The sequence below is a fragment of the Spea bombifrons genome, chromosome 1, assembly GCF_027358695.1.
Source record: "Spea bombifrons isolate aSpeBom1 chromosome 1, aSpeBom1.2.pri, whole genome shotgun sequence".
In the NCBI taxonomy this organism is placed as follows: domain Eukaryota; kingdom Metazoa; phylum Chordata; class Amphibia; order Anura; family Pelobatidae; genus Spea; species Spea bombifrons.
The window spans coordinates 135,093,644-135,121,211 of record NC_071087.1 but is presented as its reverse complement, the minus strand read 5'-3'; the positions used below and the strand labels follow the sequence as shown (position 1 = coordinate 135,121,211).

The window sequence follows — 27,568 nt, the reverse complement described above, 5'->3', positions numbered from 1 at the left end:
ATGTATATTTTTTCAAACGCCCGCCCCTTTATTATTTTAAATAAGGTATTTCTAACATTTTTCCTTTCCATAATCTAACATCCCCATTTATGATTAAAAAACCCTTTTTTTAATGTAAACCTTTTAAATACGAGGAGAGTCTTTCCTTCTGGTCTTTGAATCCTTGGAGTTCTCCGGTAAGATAACAAATATAAAGCCTTAAAAATGTCAGGAACCCAAGCTGTTAAAAAATGCAAATGTTACACGTTTTCAGGATATTGGCACATTGATCATCAACAATTCCACAAAACCTAACTGGGGTGGTGGATGAATATTCATGTAACTGCCAATTACATGTCTTTCAGTGTAATCAAAAGAACAGTACCAGTACTGTTTTCTAGAACTGATAACTAGGGGCAGCTGCTGCCAGCTACATAACAAATAGGGAAGATCATTTTAAATAAAGTCATGGAGAATCAGCAACCCTCTACTTTTATAGTAAATAAAAGGAAATAACATGAAATCAGTTCAGTTAATTGTAAAAATGCCTCATTAAATTAAAATGTTCCCACAGGATAGATGCAGATAAAAAAAAACATCAAATTTCTCTAAAACGCCTAATGCAAATATCTGTAATATGCCTCATTCTTTTTGTTTAGAAAAATAAGCCATGTGATTTTATAAACTAAGCTGATAATATGACTTTGTGGTATTAAAATGTATTTGGCCCGAAAGAGATGGACGATAGCAATACCTTGTAAAGTTTGACCTCATTGGTGAACAGGTAAGGCTTCTTAGCTACATCAGTGCAAATTCTATAAAGAACTGACTCAGCAACGAAGAACAACGCAGGCATGTGTTCTTGATTAATTGTAGCCATGTCCATTGAGATAAACAGAATATCTAGAGCATCTACAAGAAAACAAATGAATAAAATGTATATCATAATCCATCATGTAGATGGACCGCTTATACAGCAGTAGGTAAATCATTAATGACTTGGAAACAGTTTTTGGCATGATTCCCGTAAAATGTCTCCTTAGCCTTTTTGTTGTACAAGTAGAGTTTTACAGCATGCAATGTTTAAAGGGGAACTCCCACAATACTTTTAAATCATTTAGTTCTTGTCATATGGCTGTAAGGAATATTTATGTGTAAGTTAAGTTGTGTACATAGGAACTATCCTCCCTCCCTAGGTTTCACAGGTGTACTCACCTACCGGTGATCCCCTACTACTTGTACAATTAATTCTTGTGACTAGGTAGCCTCTTGGATATTGGGACTCAGGATTGATTCAGTCGCACGTGATGCAGCGAGCCGTCACAGCGCGTCCTGGGGTAAGTGTTTGGTGTCGCTGAATGCCTCGTGATGGAGGCATTCCAGCAACACCATTGAAGTTTAGGAGGTGATCGTTAATCGCCTCCTAAACTTTTAAAAAGGGCGTCCGCCGCCATACAGTGTATGGCGGATGTTGACGCCCGCGGGGAGGGGCTAGACATGGCCCATGATGCCGATCTCGGTGTTGCTGAATGCCTCGACATCGAGGCATTACAGCAACTCCGTTTAAGCGAAGATCACTTTCGTTGATCACTTTGTAAGCTTGTTTAAGACTCATGACGTGTCAGGCACGTCATAGGTCGTTAAGTGACCGTTCTGCATGACGTGCCTGACCCGGCAATGGACATTAAGGGGTTAATATGTATGGGAAACAAACACAATAAAGTAATTGTCAGAATTAACACCACAAGTAATGCAGTGCATACATTCCCCATTGTTTTCCAATCATCCCCCTGACAATGACACCATCCCAACATATTAAAGGACAAACTTCTTAGAACACCCTGTGACTAAATTGGATCATAGGTTGTGTTACCTCTGTTAGCATGAGGATCATACAACTTCTTATATCACAATGAGCACTGTTGAAAGATGGTTCTGTATTGGTATACGGTATGCATACTTTCACCCATTTACACCAAAGAGGTCTCCTTAGTCCTACCTCGTAACAAAACCTGCAAATGGTGTCTACCGATTCTTTGTAGGCTTACATTTTAAATAAATAAATATATATAAATATATATTGATGTTTACATATTACACTGCTTTCGAAATAGCAGTAGTAGCAGTAAAATGTTACGCATAATAATAGGTTTACCTTCTTGGATTTTCCCTTTGCATTGAGCAAGCAAAATTAATTCAGTCCATGCACAATGGAGATTCACATGACTTCCATAACCATTTGAACCAAGTCCTGTTCTTCTCTATAAAAAACCCAACATAAAATGAATTATTTTTATAAATCTATATATAAAATCATTCATGGTGCCGTGCTTCACCATGTCATGAAGGTTTTATGCACAAAATACTTTAGCAAAGTGAAACATTTTGTTCACATGACACATTGGGCAAAACTGGCCAGCAAATCTCACAACAGATGGAGCAGTGCATTGGAATTCTAAACTGCAGCTTATTGTCAGCTGCAGAAATCATATTAAATCACTTGCAAAGTACTCAAAAGACAAAAGATGTCATAGCCCAAATCATTGCTCACATAGTAGTGACTAGCAGATGCTGCTAGTGTTTCTATAAGAACTGATGTTAAAACGATTTGGTTAATATTGGGTTAATATTTTCAACAATCTCGTGGTAAGCTCATTTAGAAAGTTCCCAGATACGATTGTATAACTGTGACAGGCTATTGTGTTCTCAAGGCTAACCGAACTGCACAGTCAAGTCGAAACCTAGTTTCCAGTAACAAACTTAATCAATAAACAGCAAGACAAGAAAATCAGGTCATAGCATAAAATTCCAGGCACCCTCTTTTTTCTGCGTTTAATGCGTTGACATTTACTAGACTCTGGCCCGGGCCTAAGTTGGCAGGTTGACTTATTGAAAGGATCGTCCTTCATGGTGAGCCATTGCTCAACAGGCTGGTTACAAAGGAGATCTGTCATCTCCCCAACCCCCCTCCCCTTTACACTATGTAGACCTTTGCCCAACCGATAGCACACTGTTTTAAGGCGCCATACATTCTTAATAGGCAATAGGATATGACATCATATCACAGGGCTTGGTGTAAGGATGGAAGTCGCAGAAGGGGCGGCTGGAGGTACTGGCCTAGGGCAGCACAAAAGATTTAAAAAAAAATATTATCTTTAATTATTATTATCTTTGTAACTGGCCACATTTTTATAAGTAAAAATATAAACTTACCCCAAGCAGCTGCCTGTGTGTGTAAATTCATCTACAGGGTGCAAAGGGTAGTAGGTCAAGTACAACAAAAGACGTGGGCAGGACCAGTGGTGAGGTTATCTGCTTACCGTACCCGAAGAACTAACTGGCATTGCTTAGCCTCATAGTGTCGCACAGAGGCCATGAGTCAGTTGGAATAGCTCTCCATAACTGGGCAATGATCCAGATTGCCCACAAAAGCAGTGCAGTGGGTCAAAGGGGAGAGCTGGCACCTTCTGGCCCAGGGAGGCATACAAAGCCAAGAGGCCCCGATAACCCTTTGCCTCACCCTCAGTAACTCCCACACATATATACACACTCGCACAAACTTAGACACACTCATATTCACTCACACTAACACACACTCTAACACACACACTCATGCTAACACATACTCCCCCCACACACACTTACACATACATACTCCCCCTCACACACACATACACAGTCATGCTCACACACATACATACATACACACACAGTCATGCTCACATACACTCTAACTCCCCTCACATTCTAACGTCACCCACAACTTTCTTTCTTGCGGACTGTTTTTGACTTTTGGACCTGGAGACACTTGGGACAGAGGGACAGTACCTGAAAATCTGAACTGTCTCATGAAAACTGGGACTGTTATTAGATATGCAGGCTGGTTGCACTAGAAAACCGCCCCCTTGCATTCGCTGATGACACCCAGATCTACTGTACCTACCCTCTCTCAATCTCTCTCCCTCTGTCTTGATGACATATTTCTAACTACTGTTTAAAAGAACTCATTATTGAAAATATTTAATGTGGGTCATATTGTCATACTTTGTGTATTATCCCTAAAATAGTTATTAATGTAGGGGGATGATAATCAATTAATTACGTTCACTGGACACCCCTCTAATGTCTGTTCATCCTGGGTGGTAACACTGCCATATAATTTTCATCAGAGGCTTATTCAAGACGTCAAGCAGTCTGAAGCCTAACTTGGCCCCTCTCACCAGAGTCCCTCTCTACATTGTATATTGTTTAAAAAAATGATGGTTTCATTACCTTGCACCTCTGAAGAATTTTCTCGGCCATATCTAGCAAGTACTCCTGCTCTTTAGGCTCTTCTGCATTGTTAAACTGTTTGATGAATTCGTCTGTGATTTCCAATGGATTTCTAAGTAAACATCATAAGGAGGTTATTATTTAAATTGTCATATACTAACTGGGAAACACATTTTCTGTTACTTTTTCATAACATGGAATGGTTGTACAATTTTGAAAGGCTATTGTGTTGTTAAAGCTGACATCACAGAACTTTTACAACTTCACTATTTACAGAAGTCAATACCTAGTTTCCAGTTACAACAAACAAGATCAATAGACAACACAAGACCCAAAATGTTATTGATCTAGGTCTCTGTACAACGAAAGGTAACTGATGGGATGGCATGACATAAAGAACTGACGCAGAGTACCTTTACTACATTTGGGCTATTGCGGAGCATAGCATTAGTGGATAACACACCCATTTTTCTTTCGCTTATTTTTGGCCAGTTTTACTGATATACCCTTGTGGCCTCTATGAATACTTTATTATATTTTATGTTTGTGCGTGTCATTTAAATGAGAATATTGTGTGTGTTAGCTCAGCTGAGAGTAGTATGGGCTATTGAGTCTTCATTGTTGTGTTAAGGGTTTGTATTAGTGTGACTGAGAGTGTTCAGTGTGTTTGAGCTTGCATCAGCATGAAGTGTTAGGGGCTTCTTGAGAAGTTGTAGGGCTTCATGAAGGTAAGGGGGATAAAAGGCGGTGGTGCATTTAGAATTGGAGCTAAACATAAAAAAATGTTTTTTTTTTAATCTATGTTCACTTTGATTTGTGGTTGTACCTGTCTGTAAGTGATGTGAAGTGTTTTTGCTTGTGATTGCTCCGAGTTGCGTGTGTTTGTCTGTGAATACTATGAGATGTGTGAGTGCCTGTCTGTGAGATGTGCTCTTGTGAAAGAACCTGTTTCTGTTTTGAGGTGTGTGTATTTGTCTATGAGAGCTTAGAGCTATATGAGTGGCTGTCATTGAGTTATGCATGGCCTTAAATGCTGAAAGAAGTAAAATATATACTTGTGATCCGCAGATTTATCTTCACAGACTGCTGCTTTTGCCAGTAGCCTTTTCTGTAGTTCTAGGTGATATGTGGTTGATATTATCCCAAACTTTTGCATCACTGGCACTTTTACGATTGGCATATTTTGCCTTTGGCAAATGACCTGCAATTGAAGTTAGAGAATAAACCACAGGTAAATATATATATATATATATTATATACATAATATACAGTATTTATATACATAATGAGAACTTACTACCTGAAGAGATTAAAGGATAAAAACTGATAACATAGTTAGGTTTGTGGTATATAGTAAGATCACAATGTTACTGGCTTCCTAGCTATACTATATATATCACTGTATATATCTATATCTCACTCTGTTCACCAGATGCAATCTAACATTCTCTAGAGGGCACAACTAACTACTGACCTACTTGGCATATATTACAAAACTGATCCAATAAAAACTTAAAGTAACACAACGGGTCAAGAAAGAACTGGCACAGTAATGTATTTCAAAAATGTAGCCCTACCTGGAAAGCCAAGTTGGTCTTTTGTTTTACAAGATCTTATGTTTCTGGCGAATTACAATAATGTTAATAACCAACACTTAATGTGGCTTATTTCAAGTATCTGGATATTTTACTCGTAGTTAAAATTGCTAACAAGTGATACTTAATGTTCACAAGGATAACATTTCAGGATTTTTTTCCTCATCTGGAATGTAAATGCTCTTTTGGGATTGACCTTGCTAAAAACACAGTTGATGGGGAAAAAACAAAAATGGGCTGAATATGAACAAAAAGAGAAGACAATGTGTGACAGTGTCCTGTATGAGTTAAAAAGTGAACAGATAATAAGTGGGATAAGCAATACATCTCCATAATTCAGTTTTTACTACATCAGAGTATGCCTTCACCTTGATTAGGAATACAATTACTGCCATCTAGTGTTCAAAAATGAAACCTTCCACTGTACTTTTTTGTAAGTTGCAGAAACACTGTGTGTGAACTGAAGAAGAATTTGTGCAATATAGAGGTTAAGGTGAGATGAAACAATTGATAGTATAAGCAAGAAGGACCAAGGTAACTGTATAATACATTACTTACATGACTATTTTGTTTATAGAGCACCACCAGATTCTGTAGAGATATTACAATAAGCAGAGTCTAAACTAACAATAACATTACAACCGACATTACAAACTATACAATAACGTTTACACATGTTAGGACTATTGCAGAAGAAGAGGGCTCTGCTCTTGTCAACTCACAATCTATAAGGTGGTTGAGAAGGAATGAGACAAAAGTTGAGGGAATGATTGGGCAAGGATAATTTGATTGTAGGGAATGTCAGTGGTGTGAAGATCTCAATGGTGAGAGAATGGATGTTTTTTCACAGAAAATTAGGTTTCTGGTACACATGACTCTATCAGCCGATTAGATTTTAGGAAGTATTTAAGTAATTTAGTAGGGAAATACAGTAAGTAGTTAGAATAACTATAACAATTGAGCTAGGAGAATTTGGTCTTCCTTGCAGGAGAAACCAGTCATGGCTGTCATAAACCACAGGGATTCAAACCTGCAACCTTGTGGAATCTAGGTGTATCACCTATCCACTACTCCACCAGGTGGATCTTGGGTTGCTGTTTCCATCTGCCTCTCCATGGCCATGTTATTCCTGTGTGCTCTGGACACACCTGCCCCTCGTTCAAGCAATTAGGGCCCAATATAAACCGAGCATTATCCTAACCTCAGTGCTAGATCGCTGGCCTTTGCATTGTTTGTTTTTGAATCCTGTGTGCTGCTGCCTGAGGGCTTCCAAGCCGTGTGCTCCTGCCAGAGGGCTTCCAAGACGTGTGCTCCTACCTGAGGGCTTCCAAGACGTGTGCTCCTGCCTGAGGGCTCCCGGCTGTGTGCCCTGCCAGAAGGCTTCTAGTTTCCTGCCTGTATTGAGCTTGTCACCCCAAGTTTATTTCCTGCTAGTTCTCAGAACACCTAGAGATGGTGCCCAAGAGAAAGACTAAGGCTAAGGTGGAGCGCAGCCCAGAACTGGATACATCATCAGCCTGCCTACAGCCATGCTCTGAATCTGAACCTGCCCCTGCATCGAGACCCAGTGTCCTTACAATGTCATAAAGTGAAGTTAGATTACCTTAATGTTGCAGTTTGACGGTAACTTCTGGTGAACTTACACACAAAAAAGACAGATCCAGGCACACCCTCTGCCTTGTTCCTCCAATTGGAGGTTGTCCCTGGAGGCTCCGGCATTTTGCGGAAGTTCACTGCGAAGCAAGAATAATAAAGACAGATTGGCTCAGAAAAAGAAGCATTTCTGTACCTCTTTCTCAGCAAATCTATCTGTATTATTATGGCTTCTCTGTGCATTTCTGCGAAACGGCGGAGCCATGGGGACCGGGAATTAGGGGAGAGGGTGTGCCAGGAGGATTTGCCCTTTTGCAGAAGTTTACCAGGAGGCCATGTCCACCAAGAAGATGATGAAGAAAAAAGGAGCACAAGGAGCAGTGGACAAAGAAAGAAGACAGAAGAACAAGAAGATGTAAGAGAAGTGGAGCAGACACACAATGGCAGTCAGCGGCGAAGGTAAGGAGACATTCAGAGAGAGTGAATGTAAAAGAACGCTAAATGAGATTGAAAAAAACAACTAAATTAAGAAAAAAATCAGAGCTCTTTGCCTTGTTTTTGTTTGTTTCATTGAGGTTCCTCCTCGTTTTGGACATTTGTATGAACTGGCATATTTAGATAACTCTATATTTAGATAAAAGTGAAATTTGTACAAATCCAAATGTCTAGTGGAAGTTCCTTAGTGGTGAAATAGATAGGGTTAGGGTTAAGTGTAGGGGATTAAAACAGTAAACTAATTTAAAACTTAAAATGTTAGAAAACATATAGGTCAGTTTCCAAATCAAGGCAAGCTATCGAATATATTTTTGTCATTTTTTTTCTCCATTTATACTAGTTGTGTATAATTTATATATCTGGAAAACTGTAAATAAATGTTGGTGTTTTAGAAAAAAAGACAATTTTTTTAGATTTTATTCATAAAGAGTGTGTTATGGTTAAAAAAGGCATATTTAGCCCATCGAAAACTGTATCGAAAACTGTATATATAATTTGCGTAGATACACTAAAAGTGGAAGAGGGAAATAATAGTTGAAGAAAGACACAAAAATTGCTCTGGTCTTGTATTTATTATAGCCCTGGTCCTTTTAGAGTTTACTGCCATGAAACAGATATTAGCATGTCCAACTCTTTTGGTTGAGCCCAGCATTTCCTTGTTGAAAAAATGAAAAATAACATTTTCATTGTTTTGGTTTTATACTTGTCTTTTTTTCACGTGTCTGTTAACTAATGATAAGTACAGCTTGCTCTCATTTTAAGGCTCCAGAACTTCAGATAAGAGGTACAGAGCTCTTAACTACATTGTATCTTCATAGGAATATACCCAGCTACACAATCTTTTAGCTGCTCCCGCAATGTAGTCAGTTAGCATCTGAGCGGCCTTTATATGTAGGTTAGAGTTTGAAATGTATTAATTGTTACATTTGTATAAATTAACGAAATGTTATAGTTGTGCTTAAATGAAATAGATTTGAGCTACATACATCTGGTATTGTCTCTTTAACACGTACACATTGCTGGAGAAGACTCAACCCTGATAAAAGAGAGTACACATTTTATTCTTTCCTCCTTCTTCTCCTGGATTCTAATTTTCTTTGATCGGACGGGATTTCCCAATATGTCTGTGTATTTGTGACAGCTGTTCAGTGAAACCAATATAAACCAGGATAATTATTGGAAAAAATACAATTCCCAAATCCAGAGTGGAGAGGTGTCCTCTATACACCAACCTTCCTTGATGCATATAAACCATTAAATGTACTTCCCTAATTATTGTCCATGTACAGCTCAGAGAACCCTGGCCCATATTCTGTCAACTGGTGGCCTCTCCTTGCACAAATCTGATCATAATATTTGTAACCACAGGTGCCACCACAGAAGTGCGCACAATCTCCTCGATCATCCAGACAAACTCCATTCTACTGATCCATGCAAATCTACTCATTACGACACTGCATAAAAAAATAAACATAGATTTCAGTCCTATTACCAAAAACTGCATGCCAGGGACGATATGTCCCTGGTGGAAATGCGCACCTTTCTAGAGTTGGTGCAACTACTTAATCTCTCCGCAGAACACTCTCCTAAAATAGGCAAACTGACCAACAAGAAGTAGCACAGGCTCTTGGAAAATATGGAACTGGGAAAGGCGCCAGGACTCTACGGCCTTTCACTAGAGTTTTTATAAAGTCATATATGATAGAATAAGCTTTACCCACCTCATTCACAACTCGTGTTATTTCACTTCATGCAAATTTACCTAGGATTATTGTTTTGCACAAAGAAAGCCATGATCCTATTAACCCAGCTTCTCACACACTTATCCCCTAATTAAATACTGATTTTAAGATCAGTATTTAAGATTTAAGAAATTTGTCGCTCCCAAAATTCTCACCAGTCAAAAAGGCTTTGGAACTAATAGATACTACGTCATGGGTGCTAGACATATAGTTATGGCAACAGTTACACCAAGAGACTCTCTTATGGGACTATCAACGCTCCACAATTTAGATGCGGCATTGATCTGTAAACATGCCCCTATCGACTGCACCTTCTATAGCTTCAAAACTTCAGTGATTCTTTTGTTAAATATATACAGGCTGTTTGTAACTAAGGAATTAATAAACACTATTAAAAATTTAAATTCAACTTTTACTTTAGGCAAAGGCACTCGACAAGGCTGCCTTCTCTACCCTTTCTTTTTTTATATAGCATTAGAACTTTTCTCCGCAAAATCCTGTATTCGCCAGGTACCACGGTTTGTGACGGCAAGGTGAAATTTACAGCTTTTTCTAGATGATGTAATGTATAGGGATCCACAGAAACAATACCACTGGTCCTGGACCATCTTGCCTTTAACACATATCTGGATTTAAGGTGAATATAGAAACATAGCATTTGATGACACATAAGAACTTATGCCTTAAGTCTTATGAACTGAAGTCTTATGCCTATCCCATGCATGTCTAATTCCCTCACTCTACTCGCCTCTAGTTCTTCTGATAAGAAGCTGCTCCATTTATCTACCATCCTCTCCTTAAAGTCAAACTTCCTCACATTATATCTCAGAACAATCAGTGGCTTTTTATGTGCCTTTAAGATCATATCTCACAGGAGTCTTTAAAGAACTGGCTTTTTAAGTGGGCACAGTCAAAATAAAATATCCAGAGCTATACTTCCTCAAAGACAGCACACGGCTGTATAGAGTATGTTAAATATAAGACTTCTCAATTATTTTTTAGTGTCAGCAGTAAAGGCAGTATGAGATAACTGGCTAAAGGAAAGTGCCTTTATTCATTGGAAACAGAAGGTAGTGCAATAGCTTTATCATTAATTGACCCTTAGGCTCCAGGATAAGGAGGAAAAAATGTAAATAAATGTTATTTTATTTGGGAACCTTTTATTCAAACCTTTGCAATTACACAACGTTTATTGCACTGGTTTACACCGCACAGAATTTATTTGGGTATGGGAGGCCATCACTTGCCTCTTGTGGCTTTAGGTCCTAACTCTAGTTTTTAAATATAATGGTTATTTTAGATGAAAATGAAAGCGGTGTTCTCATCTTTGCTGGGGGGATTTGCGGGTTGCAAATGTGGGAGGGAGTGACTTCTCTTTCTTTCCACACCTGACACTTGATAACAGACTGAACTATTACCTGAACTATTGCGCTAGTTTATGAATGTTATGTTCTTTTTTTTTAACCATTTTTATTTTATTGATGTGTTACATGACAATACTTTGTCTCTAGGGTAAGGTAAATGTATATCCTCTTATGGACTTTCAGCTCACTGACTCAAAAAGGAAAACAAATGTCACAAAGGACAGTCACAGACATTTAACAGAGTCTAAGCCACAAGTTTTGAATTTGAGAACTGGATCACCCTGCTGTCACAGACGAAAACAAAAGGAATTGGGAGGGAGTAGATTCACCAAAAGTGCTCATCTCTGACAAAGTCTATACCGAATTGGCAAAAATTTGCATCAAGCTTATGCTTTACCGAAAGGGATTTTGTCTAAACTCATAGGGGTAGTTTTACTTGGTGAACCAGAATTCTGGACACCTGAAAGAGGGGACTGCTATCTTTTAGGTCTGAATGTGGACACTCTAAGGGGATCCAATTGAACTGCTCACTTCTTAGATTATAGCGCAGTGTATATAGTGTGCTCTCTCCTTATCTTTTTTTAGTGTAGTTAAACTTAAGTTTTAACATAGTGATATGTTTGGCATATCTGATATTTTTTTCAACATGAAGGGCAGTTTTGTAAAGTAATTTCTATTTGTGTTTTTTTGTATCTTTAGTTTCTATATGGTTAATAGTGTTACACACTTAATTCTGTCATGGTGGCTAATTACCACAGTATTTTTCTGTGTAATCCGTCAATATGGCACTGTTAAGCTGTTTGAGGACAAATATGTCAAGGCAAGCTGTTTGGGGACAACAATGTCAGAGACAAGCTGTTTGGGCACAAAGGTGACACTGTTAAGGTGTTTGGGCACATAGGTGACACTATTAAGCTGTTTGGGCACAGTGATGGCATTGTTAAGCTGTTTGGGCACAATGATGGCATTGTTAAGCTGTTTAAGAACAAATATGTCAGAGATAAGCTGTTTAGGCACAATGTTGGCACTATTAAGCTGTTTGGGGACATAGATGGCACTGTGAAGCTTTTTGGGCACGAATATTTGCACTGAAAGCCCAAAGCACAAAGTTGGCACTGTATGGGGCATCAATTCGCGGGATAAAAATATAATTTTGACCCTTTATAAATCAATGGTAAGACCACACCTTAAATATGTTGTGCAATTTTGGGCACGTATTCTAAAGAAGGATATTATAGCACTGAAAAAGGTGCAGGGGTGGGCTACAAAATTATTAAAATGAATGAAACACTTTAGTTATGAAGAAAGGTTAATTAATTTAAATCTGTTTAGTTTAGAAAAACGGCACCTCAGAGGGGATATGACAGCATTATATAAATATATTCGGGGCCAATACAAACCATTGTGTGGAAATCTATTCATAAACAGGACTATGCATAGGACACGTGGTCACGCGTTTAGACTGGAAGAAAGGAGATTTAGCCTAAAGCAGAGGAAAGGGTTTTTTTGACAGTTAGGACAATAAGGATGTTGAATTCTCTGCCTGCATAGCTAGTTTTATCAGAGTCTGTACAGATATTTAAACAACAATTGGATGTATATTTGCAAAAACATAATATTCAGGGATATACATTTTAAATTATAGGGAAACAGCTTCTTGATCCAAGGAGAGATCTGACTCCTGTGTTGGGAGCGTGAGGCGTTTGTCTCGGGTGCCGGCACTTCACGCTGATCGCCGGCATATGCTGGCCCCTGTCCGCTGCCGAAACTGCCTGCAATGGGCCCGTGAGCATAAGAAATGGACCACGGAGGAATGGAATAAAGTGGACTGGTTTGATGAATCACGTTTTCTTTTATATCACGTGAACGACGGGTGTGTGTGCGTCGCTTACCTGGAGAACACATGGTGCCAGGATGCATCCATGATGTAGAGAGATGTTGAGAGATGATGATGATAAAGGAGAGAGATGGGGAAAAGGGGGAAAGATAGTAAGTAGGAGAGACAATGAGAAGGGGGAAAGATAATGTGAAGTGAGGAAGTTGAGATAAATCAAAAGAGGAGATCAAAGAAAATGAAGGTAGGGTTAAAGGGAGAGAGAAAGAGGATAGTAAAAAGGTAAGGTAAAGAGAAATAAGTGAGTGATAAAGAGAAAGGGAAGAAAGGAGAAAGAAAAGAAAGAGGGCATTAGACATAACGTCAAAGGTGGAAAGATAAAGAGAAACGGGAGAGAGAAAATGGAGAGATAAGGGGAATGTGGAGGAGAGATTAAGAGCAAATGGAGAGCTGAGATAAAGATAAATAGAAGAGATAATGAGAAAGGGCAGGATCAAGAGGAGACCTGAGACTCTTTGAGGAGATCCCTGTGGGTGAGTCATGTGGATGGAATCAAGTCAAATGTGGGAGCAATCTGGGCGCTGGGGCAAGTCCTTATGTACATATCATAGAGTTATCTAAAGCAGATAGACTTGGTTGCATATTTCACAGAGGTTGCTGGAAATAAAGAAATTCGAATGTTGTTAATTTAGAAATGTTTTGCAAATATTTGCATGCGCCCAGCCTCTGGATTACATGACTGAATACGATTCCCCACGTCATTGAAGATTATATGACTTTTCCAGCATCCTGACAAGGTGATCTACCTATAGCTCAGCCACCATGCAGATGTCACATACATTTTATGGTTTTACACTGACAATATGGACCACTTTAGCACTATGGTCACATAAAGCAGTCCCCAAATAATCCATGAAATCATTCACCTTGGAGCAGCGACACTGAGACGTCCCGCCACACAGTACATATCCACAGGTAATTCACCCAACAATTGCCTTGCAGCAATAGATGCAGCCCGAATAATTAAAGGTAAACACATAATAAATTAGACTGCCGTATTACATATTATGTTTTGTGTGCACGCTATTGTTTTCTACATAACATTTATTTCCATTACTCACTAATTCAAGTGACTCTTCTCTCCTTCCAGTCCGTACAAAAACATCTACCTAGTGCCTTTGCGTCGCTAAGGACGCGGACAGAGTCTTCGTGACATCACGTGCCCCGCCCCATCCCCGATTACCCAATGATCTCCCAGGAACGGCAAAAGACAAATTGTAAGGAAGCCCACCTGCCCAAACGTAGCTGTATCCCCGGTCTATTAAACTAGAAATAATACGTGACTTAAGTCCAAGTTCAGGAACACACATAAACCGACCCCTATTTATTGTGTTCTCTGTTGTTTATAGCTCTATAATGCGCTGTGTTGAGGCGGCATGCGTCGTACGACAGGCGCTCTGCTGTCATGTGACGTTAGAGCAGTATCTGGGCCGCCTCCCTCCTGCTCTTGACAGACTTGGGATATTATTGTGGTAAAGGGGGCACCTGCTGCGGTGACGTCACAGGATTCCAGTGACCTGGCCAGGGGATAACGGGCAGAATGCAGCCTCGCAGGCCTGAGGGCTTTGATGGCCTGGGATACCGGGGATCAGCATGGGGTACAGCCCGAGGAGAGGAAGCGCCACCTCCGTATCAGCACGGCTTCCCAGCAAGGTCATTCAGCTCCTCCGGGGACCTGTCACAGCCCTGGGTAACCACACCACCAGATATCCCAGGAAGCCGCAACCTCCACTGGGGAGAGAAATCCCCGCTGTACCCGGCGGACAGCAACCCCCCGCCACCCGTGGAGGAGAGCAGCGCCAGCGGGGGTGAGAGGCCGCACCATGCAGCTCATGCATCGCACTAGTCTACTGTATAGATCGCTTATTCGTTTATCATTCGCGTTCATGGCTCACCCCTAGTAACAAATCCTAAAAACATATTAAATGTACATATTTTACCGCGAGGGTAGAGTCCTCCGTACGTAACATTATCGCGATTGAACATCTATAGCCTTCTGGTTATTGCATGATAGGTTTCAACCCTTTGGCCGCGATGAGGCAATAGCATGTTGCAGATCTTGACAGATCTGCTTAGAAATTGGGAGCATTTTTTTCTTTGCATCCTTAGAAATAATAATAAAAATATTAAAAAAAAAAAAAAAAAAGACAAAAAGGTTAGTAGCCACTTGTGACATTTAGTTGGGTTTTGGGCATGTGGCCATCCGTGGCTGGATGAGTCTTTACTTGTAAACCCATTACTGTGTGTTCTATGCAGCTTCGCTGCACAGATCTGGGGTAGATTATTATCCAACCAGAGGTGCTTTTTGGTTTCTGTTTGCGTTGTAGGTTTGGTTGTCGAGGCGCAAGTTAAAACATCTGCGTGGGTTCGAGTTTTGCAGCACCTCTGTCAGATATCGGCTGTTATATAAGAGACGGATGTGGCGTCACAGGGCATTGTGAGGGTGTGTCTACTAAGTTGTTGGAGAAGGTGATATTTGACAACAACCTTTATAGATAGCACCCTATTTCACGCTTCCTGTCACCTTTAGGTAGAAACTGTTATTAAATAGTTTTATCAAGAGCGCTCGTTCTCTGGGCCGTAATAGATACACTACTAGGCTAATCACCCAATAAACCCTGCCAGCACATTTACATAATCTTAATATCATTACTTGATTTCACAATCTATATCGGATATTATCATCATGTTAGTTCTCTTTGATGACTGCCGTTTGGCCTTCTAGTTTCATCCGTCTTGGTGCTTTGTGATAATATCCATCTTGATTGCTTGCCAATTTTTTGGGCTTCCTATCAAGACGTATACAAAACCCAGTACAGTTCACCATAAAATACACATCGTCCACCCTTTACACAGAGCAACTCTGGTGCAGAGTTTGAAAAGTGGGCTTGTCACCATAGCAACCAGTAGCATTGTTTAGCCAGCATGGACATTCTGTTGGTTTTTGCTGTAAGACAAATTGTAAAACTGCACCAGAATTGTTCTTTTTAAATACCCTTTTCTTATTATTCAAATTCCTACATACATGCGATGGTTGCTAACCAACTACAAACAGAGAGAATGTTGATTACCCTTGTGGTAGAATTATGCTTATGAAGATTAATGCGTGCTATTGGTATCACCTTATTGGCAAGTATTTCTCCATTGAGCTTTTGAAATGTTACCTGAACTGAGTTCCAGTTAATCTGCTCATTATACTAAAAAGTGCAAGATGATAAAGGTCCACTAAGAATAGAGCTGCCACGACGAGCTAAATATTTGTAGAAAATGCTTGATTTGGCTCATGCAGCATATAGGGTAGGTTATTAACCAAGCAGTGAGCTGTTGGCAAGATGAAACCTTGCATCCTGCTGAATTATATAGGTAACGGAGGATTAAACCCTTAATCATACACAGTTAAAGATGTAAGAATGGTCAGTTTTGCCATCTTTGCAAGACAAGTGGGTCTTCATAATGCTTAGTTGTGGCGTTTTCACCAAGAATTGACGACTGATGTTAATCAGCATAGCTCTGAAATGGCCTGTATATTGTGGTTAGTATTTGTACGATAACATGTAGGACGGTTTTCAGGATTTTTGTGTCAAAACCATACCTTTTGCCTCTTTATATATTCGAAAAATAACTGTAAATGTAAAATAAATGTAAATGCTGTGTACGGTTGACATAAAGCCTTTTATGAGGAAGCAAGCCGGAGCGATATTATGAATGTCCCCAGGATGTCGCTGCAGGTTTCTATTTGTAGTGTAACCACGCAACTTTCACTTAACTGTGCCCGTTATTTTGCCAGTTACTCACTTTTGTTTATTCTGTAGTGTTGCATCATACCCTGTTTAAGTTGCTCGAACAAGTAGCGATTTGAAACACTGTTATATTTTTGCACATACATGCTGTCTTAATCATCAAAAGAGCATGACGGTGGCATGGAACATCACATTAAACCTATTTTAAATACAAAATTTGGGCATCTCCATTTTCACATTTGCCCAACAGGGTGTGGTGTTAGGGGTCTTTCTCATGGACCCGATGTGATGACTTAGCCCGGTTGTATGATCACTCTGGCAAGACTGTACCAGTGTTTACATACACCGTTCTGTCTCTCTCACCACTCAATGCTGTAAAGAAGAGAGGCAAAGCTGTTCAAATTTAGTTTTTTATTTTGTGTCAGTCTGTGGATTTGGCAGGTAAAAGGAGGAATTGGCTCAGTTTCCTATGTCGGTGCCCATCAAAATATCCTGTCTGTTAATCTGTTCCCCTTATTTATATTTGAATTTGTGCCAAGTCATCGCCTTTCAGTGATGTTGATACATTAAGTCCTTAATGGGGAACTCCCACAAAATGAAATGTATTACTGAAATCAGATAAAAAACATGTTTTAAAAAAATGTTTTCTCCTTTTTTGCATAATGTCTTCAGGCAACTGAATATTAGTAATTTGTATGTGATCTACCTCTGTTGTTTTAGTCTACTAGGAAAATACCACGAATCCTTGTCATAATGTCTGTGAAAAACAAAACAATGGCTCATTGGTTATCAATGAAAGTTTTTGAAGAAACATAATTTCATTAGTTTTGCCACAAAGAATCAGCTTAGTGTGGTGTTAGAGCATGGAAAGTCAGATGCCCTTTTTATTGACGGATGTCTTCTATTTTAAAGGCTATGTCTAAGCCTAAAAGGCTCGGAAAAACAGAAGGTTACAACAAGTTTTTTTAAATGTCTTCTGTTTCAAAAAAGTCTGTTTTTCATATAAGGTTCTAGACAGCTGCCTATGTGTTATGTGTATGTGTTGTAACTCTTAGTCAGTAAATAAACTGACTCATTATTGCCGTATTTGCTTGATTATAAGACAACCTCCTAAAATGTGAATATTAATTTAGGAAAAAAGAAAAGGCCTGAATATAAGACTACCCTATAGGAAACACGTTTTACTAGTAAATATTCACATTTACAAATGTTTTCAGATTTAATAAAAATCATGAGAAAAATGTATTTTTTGTTTTTATTTCCTTTTTATTTGCCAATCTGCCCAACGGCTTGCCACTCTGCCAACTCAGATATGCCTTATACCCACTATATGCCGCTCCCCCCCCTCCACCCTAGACTTACCAACGCATTCCCAGACTTGCTTCCTGTGCTTCAGACTCCCTGGTGTCTAGTGTGGGCAGCCAGTGAACATCTGTGCGATGTGCATAGACAACCTCTTCTGCTACCTGGGACTTCTATGACGGAGTGCTGCCATGACATGACCTTTTGGTGCTCAGTCATAGAAGCTTCAGTGGAAGTGCCGGGTTGCAGCAGAGGTTTTATGTTGTACTTAATGTTATATATGAAAATCATGTTACTGTATAATGTTAGTGTTCATAAGTATAAGAATAATGGTTGAACATGCAAGCTTGAGTCTTTGTGGTGCAAAATACCCCTTGTCATGGTGTAGCCCTGAAGAAAACTGAAGACCAAGAGGTAGAGTGAAAAAAAATTAAAAACTTATTTGATCCCCTGCTGATTTTGTATGTTTGCCCACTGACAAAGACATGATCAGTCTATAATTGTAATGGTAGGTTTATGTGAAGAACGCATTTCAAAAAGTTATATATTGATTTTCATTTTACTCGGTGAAATAATTATTTGACCCCTTTTCAAAACATGACTTAGTACTTTGTCAACAAGGGTTTTCCCAATCACAGAGGACAGATGTTTTTTGTAGTTGGCCACCAGGTTTGCACACATCTCAGGAGGGATTTTGTCCCACTCTCCAAGTCATTAAGATTTCGAGGCTGATGTTTGGCAACTCGAACCGTCAGGTCCCTCCACAGATTTTCTGTGGGATTAAGGTCTGGAGACTGGCTAGGCCACTCCAGGACCTTAATGTGCTTCTTTTTGAGCCACTCCTTTGTTGCCTTGGCCGTGTGTTTTGAGTCATTGTCATTCTGGAATACCCATCCACGACCCATTTTCAATGCCCTGGCTGAGGGAAGGAGGTTCTCACCCAAGATTTGATGGTACATGGCCCCATCCATCGTCCCATTGATGCAGAGAAGTTGTCCTGGCCCTTTAGCAGAACAACAGTCCCAAAGCATAATGTTTCCACCTCCATGTTTGACAGTGTGGATGGTGTTTCCGGGGTATTTTCTCCTCTGAATCACTCAGACGTTCACTGGCAAACTTCAGACAGGCCTGTACATGTGCTTTCTTGAGCAGGGGGGCCTTGCGGGGACTGCAGGATTTTGGTGGTTCACAGCATAGTGTCTTACCGATTTTTTTTTTTTTTTTTTTTTTTTTTTTTTTCTTGGTGACTCTGGTCCCAGCTGCCTTGAGATCGTTGACAGGATCCCCCCATGTAGTTCTAGGCTGATTCCTCACCGTTCTCATGATCATTGAAACGCCATTTTCTGAACCAACCCCCCAATATATAACTTGTGTAGGTTCAGTAAATGAGAGCAGAAATTTACAGCTAAACACGAGCACCGCAAAAATGTTAAAACATACAAAAATCAGCCATTGGTAATTGCCAATCACCTTGCCCTGGAATTGCTATTTCTATGTCAGCTATAACTCTGTATCACGTTTATAGTAAAGGTTGAGAAGCAGACTGAGCAAGCTTGTCCCTCTAAGGCATCTTCAATGTGTGTATGTGTATAATATGTAATTATTTTATGTGTGAGGCAGCCTTCCTTCACTTTAGAAAACTGTGAGTTGCAAGCACCAATTTGAAATGGGATGAAATATTTAAACTCCCCATTACCATTAGTCTAGTTGCCTGGTGGGTCTTTTGAGCATGGACCAGGATTTCTGTTTTACAAAAACAATACAAAAAAAAACACACTTTCTATGGCTTTACATTACAGGGCATAATTACAATCTGTTCCTTAGCACGTCTAAGAATTAGTTAAATACAACCTCAGATCAACAGCAACACATGTCATGATTTATTTAAGAAAATAAAGTTAAAATGGAGAAGCCATGTGTGAAAAACTAAGTACAACTTATGATTCAATAGCTTGTAGAACCACCTTTAGCAGCAATAACTTGAAGTAATTGTTTTCAGTATGACTTTCAGTCTCTCACACCGCTGTGGAGGAATTTTTTTACAACCTTGCTTACTTCATAGAGGTTTGCAGGCATTTGTGAATGCATATCTCTCTTAAGGTCCAACCACAGCATTAGAATTGGGTTGAGGACTGGCCCATTGCTACACCTTAATTCTTTACTTTCAGCCATTCTGTTGTAGACTTGCAGGTGTGTTTGGGATCACTGTTAATCTTAGATTGTGTTTACCTGATTTTTAGACCTGCTAAGAAACAGGTGATTGTTATGTCCTGATATGTAAAACCATAGAATTCAAAGAGGATGTACTCTTTTTGACATGAGAAGGTATGGCTGCCAATGTCTGGTGTTGGGTTGTAAAAACAACAGGGAGACACAAGAAACCAGAACTGTCTGGAGTAAAATACTGTGCCTGTAAAGATAACAAACGCCTTCCTTTGCACAGCATTGTTTAATTGGTGAGATAAAATGTTTTATTTCATCTACAGCTTTCAGGTTAATGAATAAACTGCGTGGTTTCATAACAACCCATTCTCTATACACCATAGTACTCAGCGAACTTTGCGCACAGGAGGCAGGGGCTATATAAATGCCAAGTATTGTTGGCAAAGCTTGGAGAGAACTAGCTAACAATTACAATGAAAAGTGGAATTTTTATTTTTATTAAAGCTAGCTTGGCATTTATAAATTGCTGTTACTAATAGGTTTGTCATTATCTACAATAGGAAATGTATTCTGGAAAGTGTGTATTTAGTCAATATGTGAGCATGTCTGTTTTTGTTATTACTTGTTAAATGAATTTTAACCCCTTAACGACAATTGCCGGTCCTGGCACGACACGGAAAAGCATGTGCTTTACGACAATTGATGTGCCAGGACCGGCACGTCTTTAAACGGGTGCAGAAAGCGATCTACTTTCGCTTTCTGCACCCAAAAAGGGTTGCTGAATGCCTCGACCTCGAGGCATTCAGCAACGCCGCGATCGGCACGAAGGGGCCATCTCTGGCCCCTCCACGGGGCGTCAACATCCGCCATACTTTGTATGGCGGCGGACGCCCGTTTTAAAAGCGTTTAGGAGGCGATCAACGATCGCCTCCTAAACTTAAATGGTGTCGCTGGAATGCCTCGATCAGGAGGCATCCAGCGACACCAAACACTTACCTTTCGATGGGCTGTGACCGCTCCGGAGAGCGGTCACAGCCGCAGCTGCCCGTGATCTTCGCCATCAAGCAAGATGGCCGCCGCCCTGCAAGAGATACGAACAAGTTTTAAAGTTCGCTAGATGGTCCAGACCATCTAGAGAACTCTGGCTCCACTTGCAGGTTGAATACAGGTACTGCATTCACCATGCAAGTCAATGGAGCCCAGCTTTCTAATCACAGTGTGATTAGTAAAAATAAATTAAAAAATAAAATAAAATTAATAATAATTAGAAAAAAATAGTAAAAAACCAGTAAAATGTAAAAATCATTTCCCACTGATGTCACTATCAGGGGAACCTCCAAGTTGAAAAAAAATGTTAAATTTTTTATATATATATAAAAAATATATTTTTGTGAGCAAGTCCTAAAATTAGCATATTAGCTTAAAACAATTCTCGCATGGAAAGAGTTAAAATACTGGCATATTAAATGCCCGTGGGGTGTCTACTTTTAAAAAATGTATGATTTGATGGGGTAAATTGAATTGGCCGGGTTCAACAACGTCCCAATTAACACCGGGGGAAGGATGGCCACACACCTAATTTCCAATTAGAAAAATGCACACGTACCAAATGTGGCCTTTTAGTTCCCCAAAAAAATGACAAACCCATGCATGTGGGGTATCACTGCATTCAGGAGATGTTGCTGAACACATTATGGGGTGTCGTGTGACAGCGGCATATACCAGGAGCTGTAAATTCATGCATAAAGTAGGTGTGTGTGGGAAAAATACACACACAAAAATACTACTGCAAACTTTGAAAAAATGCTGGTGGTAAAATGTGTGCATGCAAAGAGTTAAAATACCAGCATTTAAAATACCCTGGGGTGTCTAGTTTTCAAAAATATATGGTTTTGTTGGGCACACTGAAATGGCCCGGCTCAAAGATGTACCAAATAGGGCATGGGCAGTGGATTCCCAAATGCCAAAGTTCAACATTGAAAAATGCGCATGCCCCAAATGTGGCCCTTTTGCCCCCAAACAGCCAGGCAAAATCATTCATGTGGGGTATCACTGCGCTCAGGAGATGTTGCTGAACACATATTGGGGTGTTTTGTGATAGTGACATAAACGAGAACATTTTAATTCATACCTGAAGTAAAATGTGTGTGGCAAAACAAATGCAAAAAAATGACTACCATAAAGTTTGACATAGGCTGCTGGTAGAATAAGTGCATGGAAAGAGTTAAAATACCAGCATTTGAAATACCCTGGGCTGTCTAGTTTTCAAAAATATATGACTTGATGGGGTTAAATGCATTGGCCGGGTTCAAAGATACCCGAAATGGCACATGGGGGGAAGAATTACCAGATTTGGAAAAAATGGCTTTGAAATAGCAAAACGCTACCTGTACTTATTGCCCCATAATGGGTAGAAAAAAGCAAAAAAACATAAAAACATTGGGTATTTCAAAACTCAGGACAAATAGTAGAATCTATTTAGCAGGTTTTTTCATTACCTTTTATAGATGAGTAAAAGATTTTTCAACTAAAAGTTAGAAACAGTCATATTTTTCTAAATTTTTCACCATATTTTATACTTTTTTTAATAGTAAATAATATGATACAATCAAAACAATGTCATCTAAAGAAAGCCCTTCTTGTCCTGAAAAAAATATATCTAATGTGTGTAGGTTCAGTAAACGGGAAAGAAGAAAATTACAGCTAAACACGAGCAGCGCAGAAATGTTAAAACGGCCATTGTCACGAAGGGTACAAAAAGTAAAATCAGCCTTTGTCACGAAGGGGTTAAACAAATCAAATTCTTTTTCACTGTGATACCTGTTGCACTACAGGTTGGTAATCACTAAATGAGTTGTATCTCTTTTTATAGAGCAACTGAACAGATTTGCTGGATTTGGTATTGGACTTGCGAGGTAAGTGTTTAGGTGGGGTTTTATGTTTCATTTACTTTTTATTTGTAATTTTGTTTTTCTGTTTTATCAGATATTTAAAACACTTCTTAACCACTTACGCGCTGCTTTTTATCTAATGATGCTATTACAATTACAAGTTTCATCTCTATGTGGGCAAAGCTTTGGATACAAACCATCCCACCAGCGGCATTCTATAATTATAATGACTGCCGGAATTGCACCCATTCATATCAAAAGGACAAAGATCGTGTGTGGGATGGGTTAATCATGCAGAGTTAACATCCTGTATACTTTGTTACGAATAGATTATGAATTCAGTTACTATTGGAGTCATTGTTTTTCTTTATGTGTTAAGATTGTATATACTATTCTATTTATTTATCCTTCTAATCTTTTCTCTTAGTCTGTTTACAGAAAATGTTTTGGCCCACCCATGCATTGTCTTGCGTCGGCAGTGCCAGGTAAATACTACCAGTATTTTTAAATGTCCATTTTTATAGCAATATGATTTTTTTTTTCTTTTTGTTTTTGTATTACACGTTACTTTCATGAAACCATATTATGGCCCTATTTTTGACTAAATATGTACATGAGTAGATTGATTCCAACTAACATTGTAGTTAATATTTGTGCTGATGGGGGGAATATAAACATTTATCTGTGAAAGTACCTGGAAATAGGGGGGGCATAAAGTGGTTTATTCAGTAAACCATGGGTTTGTATGTGTATATAATATATCTATGCATTGTGAACAGCTAGATTTCATGAGTCTTGCACCACCTTAGTTCTAGATTATGCAGGTCTGACTCCTTGTATGACAGACTTGGTTTGGTTGACCCTTCATAATCATTAGTGAAGTTGATGAGTTGAAGTATTTAACCCCCTGGTCACTTGAAACATATGTGCTTGTTGCTAACCATTAAAAATGTTTGTCCCGTAGGTTAATTACCATGCTAGAAATTACCAGCTATCTCCATTTAGCATTATCAATATTATGTACAACTTCACAAAGACCCAGGTAAGTAGCAGAATGTAAGATGTACTAACTTTGTATCTGACAACTTTTAGCAGAAAGTATTTTGAATGCATGCTGGAGATATTACGCCTGTCTGGCAAACCATGGGCTGTGGTTGAACAGGGAGGAGCAGGCAGCAGAACTAACTCTTTAAAACATCCCCTCCCCCTACAGCAACAGATCCTTTCAGGTGCTAACGAGCGTACCTGGAAACTGCGGATTTAGTCCAGAGACTCTGGGGGGAACGCAACGTCGGGGGACCTGGTTGCACACCGGTCTTCTCACCCATGTTTGGCTACATTTAATGGTTATAGGAAAGCTCAGAGGACCTGGCAATTTTCAATGTTCTACACTTATACTTCAGTATTGCTATTAAACCAGCATAACATGCAATATATTTGAATTTTGATATCAGTTTTTACATAGTTACAAGTATAGGTGAGGTCTGCGAAGAGAACGTAATTGGTTATGCATGTATTGACACTATATCTACCACTGACAGGCTTTGGAGATGTCAGGAAAACTAATGTGTTGTAAAAGTATCCAATATTGGTGAATATGGTAAATGAGACGATTATGTCTTGCTCTACCCACAGGGTCCCAGGGCACTATGGAAAGGAATGGGGAGTACATTTATTGTTCAAGGAATAACTCTTGGAACAGAAGGGATCATCAGTGAATTCACACCCTTACCGAGGTAGGGCTTTTAGAATATACATTTAATTATGCTTATTTCAATTCTTGAATCTGTCTGTTTTCTTTGTCTTTTGTAACACAGTTTAATGCATCTCTTAAATAGTTTTAATTATGTTGTGCTTACTAGTAGTAAATATAATACATATTCCACTAAGTAACATTAACGCTCACAAAGAGGTTTGTTTAGAGGATATCAGCTTCCCTTATGATTCCAGTTACTACTTGTTATGCTCTCAATGCACAGACTGGTTTCTGGACCGGTAGTGAAAATATGAGGGTTCATAGATGCCATTGTGAGTTGAAATATTTCATCTCCTCAACTTAACGCGTTTGCAGGAGAAACAAACCAAGGTTGTCCTTCATAATACTGTGCTGACTTGCTGACCTGATGTTTCAGCTCACCACCAAGCCTCTGTTTAGTGAATATGTCCACAGAACAGCATAAGGTTTTTGATCTACCAGTCCTGCCTGCTGTGGTTCCCCAAGTTTACTTAGTTATGTTTTAGAATGTAGTTGTATTTTTTTTAAAAAAAATCTTCTGTTAATTTATAAATAATGTACATGCATTTATATTTAATATTTGTGATTTGTTTGTAGAGAACTTACCCATAAATGGAATCCCAAGCAAATAGGGGGACACGTTCTTCTCAAAGCGTAAGTTGTAGTTTCTATTGCCATTTGCGAGCAACATGTGTCACATAATCTTTTAAATTGTCATAGGTCTCTTATTCTAAATTTATTTAAAATAAGCACAGATTGTGTCTCTTCTAATATAGTATTGGTACTGATTATACTTAAGGCTGGCATCAGATTTATCTGTGCTCTTAATGTGTTGTGGTTTCCCCTGTCGGTGTCTCCTAAAAAATCTGTCCCCATCTTGCCCAGAAATATAATGTTTGCATCAGTGCTAACAAAGTGCCATGGTTTATATTCAGTAGAATGCATGTCATCTACATCTTTTTTCTCATATAAGGAATATGTGGCCATAAACATTTTAAAAAAATACTTGTCTGTGTTTTGCAGGTTGGTTTATGCAGTGGCAACTCCTTTTTATTCTGCAAGCCTAATTGAAACTGTACAGGTAAACATGATAGAATACACTTTTGCGTATTAAAAAATGTGATGTTTAAGTTTTGATATCTGTGAGTAGTAAAACTACGCAATTTAAGTGTTTATTTTTTACGGTCTACGTAGATAACTGTTTAGAATTGCACACTTTGGGTAAATACGGCTTATGTGGGGCACGTCTTAAGAGTACGATTACTTTTTGATAAAAACATAGCATACAAAGTTGTTAAAAGTGTTCGTCTTGAGATGGTGAGAACCTTTTGGTTTTGATTCAAAAATGTTATTCTTGTAAATATATGGTGCGCTCTTTTTTTTTAATTATTATTATTTATATAAATCAGCATTTCGTACAGCTTAATATATCTAACATTCTCATGCCTGATTATTTTCTTTCATTTTGCATAGAGTGAAATCATACATGATAATCCTGGCATTTTGGATTGCATAAAAGAAGGAGTTGGTCGTGTTATGGGACTTGGGGTGCCCCACAGCAAACGGCTGCTGCCTCTCCTTGTTATCATGTTCCCCACTGTTCTTCATGGTGTTTTGCATTATGTCATCAGCTCTATAGTTCATAAATGCGTGCTGTTCATCATAAAGAAAAGGAATCGACCACAAATTTCACAGGATGGGACAAATTCAGTCCAAAACATTTTGGATGAATACTTCCCTGAACTTATAGCCAATTTTGCAGCAAGCCTTTGTGCTGATGTCATTCTTTACCCTCTAGAGACTGTGTTACATCGTCTTCATATTCAAGGAACGCGCACAATTATAGACAATACAGACCTCGGCCACGAGGTAGTTCCAATCAACACTCAATACGAGGGAATGAGAGACTGCATTAACACTATAAGACGTGAAGAAGGAATATTTGGGTTCTACAAAGGTTTTGGAGCTGTGGTGGTACAGTATTCACTTCACGTGGCTGTTCTGCAAATTACAAAAATAATATATACATCTCTATCACAAAGTACAGGCTAATGCACCCAAGTCTGTATTCTGGTTAATGGAATACTAGACGCACATACTAATAAAAATATTACAAAAAGATGTATTTGCTTATTTTCCCCTTTTTTTGTAAAAGTATGAAAATTGAAAATGTGCATACTTATTCCGTACCCAAAGTTGATGAACATTTTAATAAGAATTCTCTAGGATAGGTTCATGAAAACGCCTAAATCGCAGCATTTACATATAAAGGCTAGATCTCTTCTGGAAGATTAGGCTTTGTTAAATTAAGTTTGGATTTTCCTTCTCAAACTTTTATTGCTTAATATGTCAACTCTATCTATTTGAGTGTCTGTTTATAATGCGTAACTGTTAAACATAAAAGAAACGCTGATGGAAATCTCTAAGTATTTTACTGTGGCAACAGCTAAGGTTTATAAAAGCAATTAAACCTGCATTTGTGAATGTTTCCAATCTTGTATGTTTGTTTTTGATGACTACTTTTTTTCCTATTATTATTATTATTGCCTGAAACGCCTTTAACCCCTTAAGGATAATAGGGGTTATTACTCGTAGTATATTGTGGGACAACATTTTTCAGTGTTGCTGTTTAGCTTTGATTTTCTTGTCATTTCGTGCTCCCACACATATTATATATTGTTTTTTTCAGGACAAACAGGGCTTTCTTTAGATACCATTAATTTTATCATATCATCTAATTTACTATTAAAAAAAATGATAAAATATGGGTATTTTTTGTAAAAAAGTTTTTACTTTTTCTCAC

At 38.8% G+C, this 27,568-nt stretch overlaps 2 protein-coding genes across 2 annotated transcripts in view; one reads left to right on the top strand and one right to left on the bottom strand.

Annotated features, from left to right (window-relative positions):
• The window catches only part of TMEM232 (transmembrane protein 232), a 58,915-nt gene extending 53,469 nt beyond the window's left edge, over positions 1 to 5,446 (bottom strand). Inside the window, exons 1-5 of the mRNA XM_053454278.1 lie at positions 5,307 to 5,446; positions 4,252 to 4,363; positions 2,135 to 2,240; positions 734 to 891; positions 121 to 220 (exon numbers count right to left, since the gene is read on the bottom strand). Of these exons, the coding sequence (XP_053310253.1) occupies positions 121 to 220; positions 734 to 891; positions 2,135 to 2,240; positions 4,252 to 4,363; positions 5,307 to 5,431 (601 nt within the window). The 5' untranslated portion in view covers positions 5,432 to 5,446. The remainder of the gene's footprint in view (positions 1 to 120; positions 221 to 733; positions 892 to 2,134; positions 2,241 to 4,251; positions 4,364 to 5,306) is intronic.
• Positions 5,447 to 14,321: 8,875 nt separating this feature from the next.
• Positions 14,322 to 27,253, top strand: SLC25A46 (solute carrier family 25 member 46). Its single transcript, XM_053474418.1, has 8 exons — positions 14,322 to 14,742; positions 23,012 to 23,054; positions 23,458 to 23,515; positions 23,995 to 24,072; positions 24,666 to 24,766; positions 25,363 to 25,419; positions 25,789 to 25,846; positions 26,239 to 27,253. The coding sequence occupies exons 1-8, from the start codon at positions 14,475 to 14,477 to the stop codon at positions 26,815 to 26,817; spliced, it is 1,242 nt and encodes a 413-aa protein (XP_053330393.1). The 5' UTR covers positions 14,322 to 14,474; the 3' UTR covers positions 26,818 to 27,253.
• Positions 27,254 to 27,568: the final 315 nt, after the last annotated feature.

Coding starts and splice junctions, on each gene's coding strand:
- SLC25A46 (XM_053474418.1), top strand. CDS start 14,475: ATGCAGCCTCGCAGGCCTGAGGGCTTTGATGGCCTGGGATACCGGGGA. Junction 23,055..23,457: donor TTTGGTATTGGACTTGCGAG/GTAAGTGTTTAG, acceptor CTTTTCTCTTAG/TCTGTTTACAGAAAATGTTT. Junction 24,073..24,665: donor ACAACTTCACAAAGACCCAG/GTAAGTAGCAGA, acceptor CTCTACCCACAG/GGTCCCAGGGCACTATGGAA.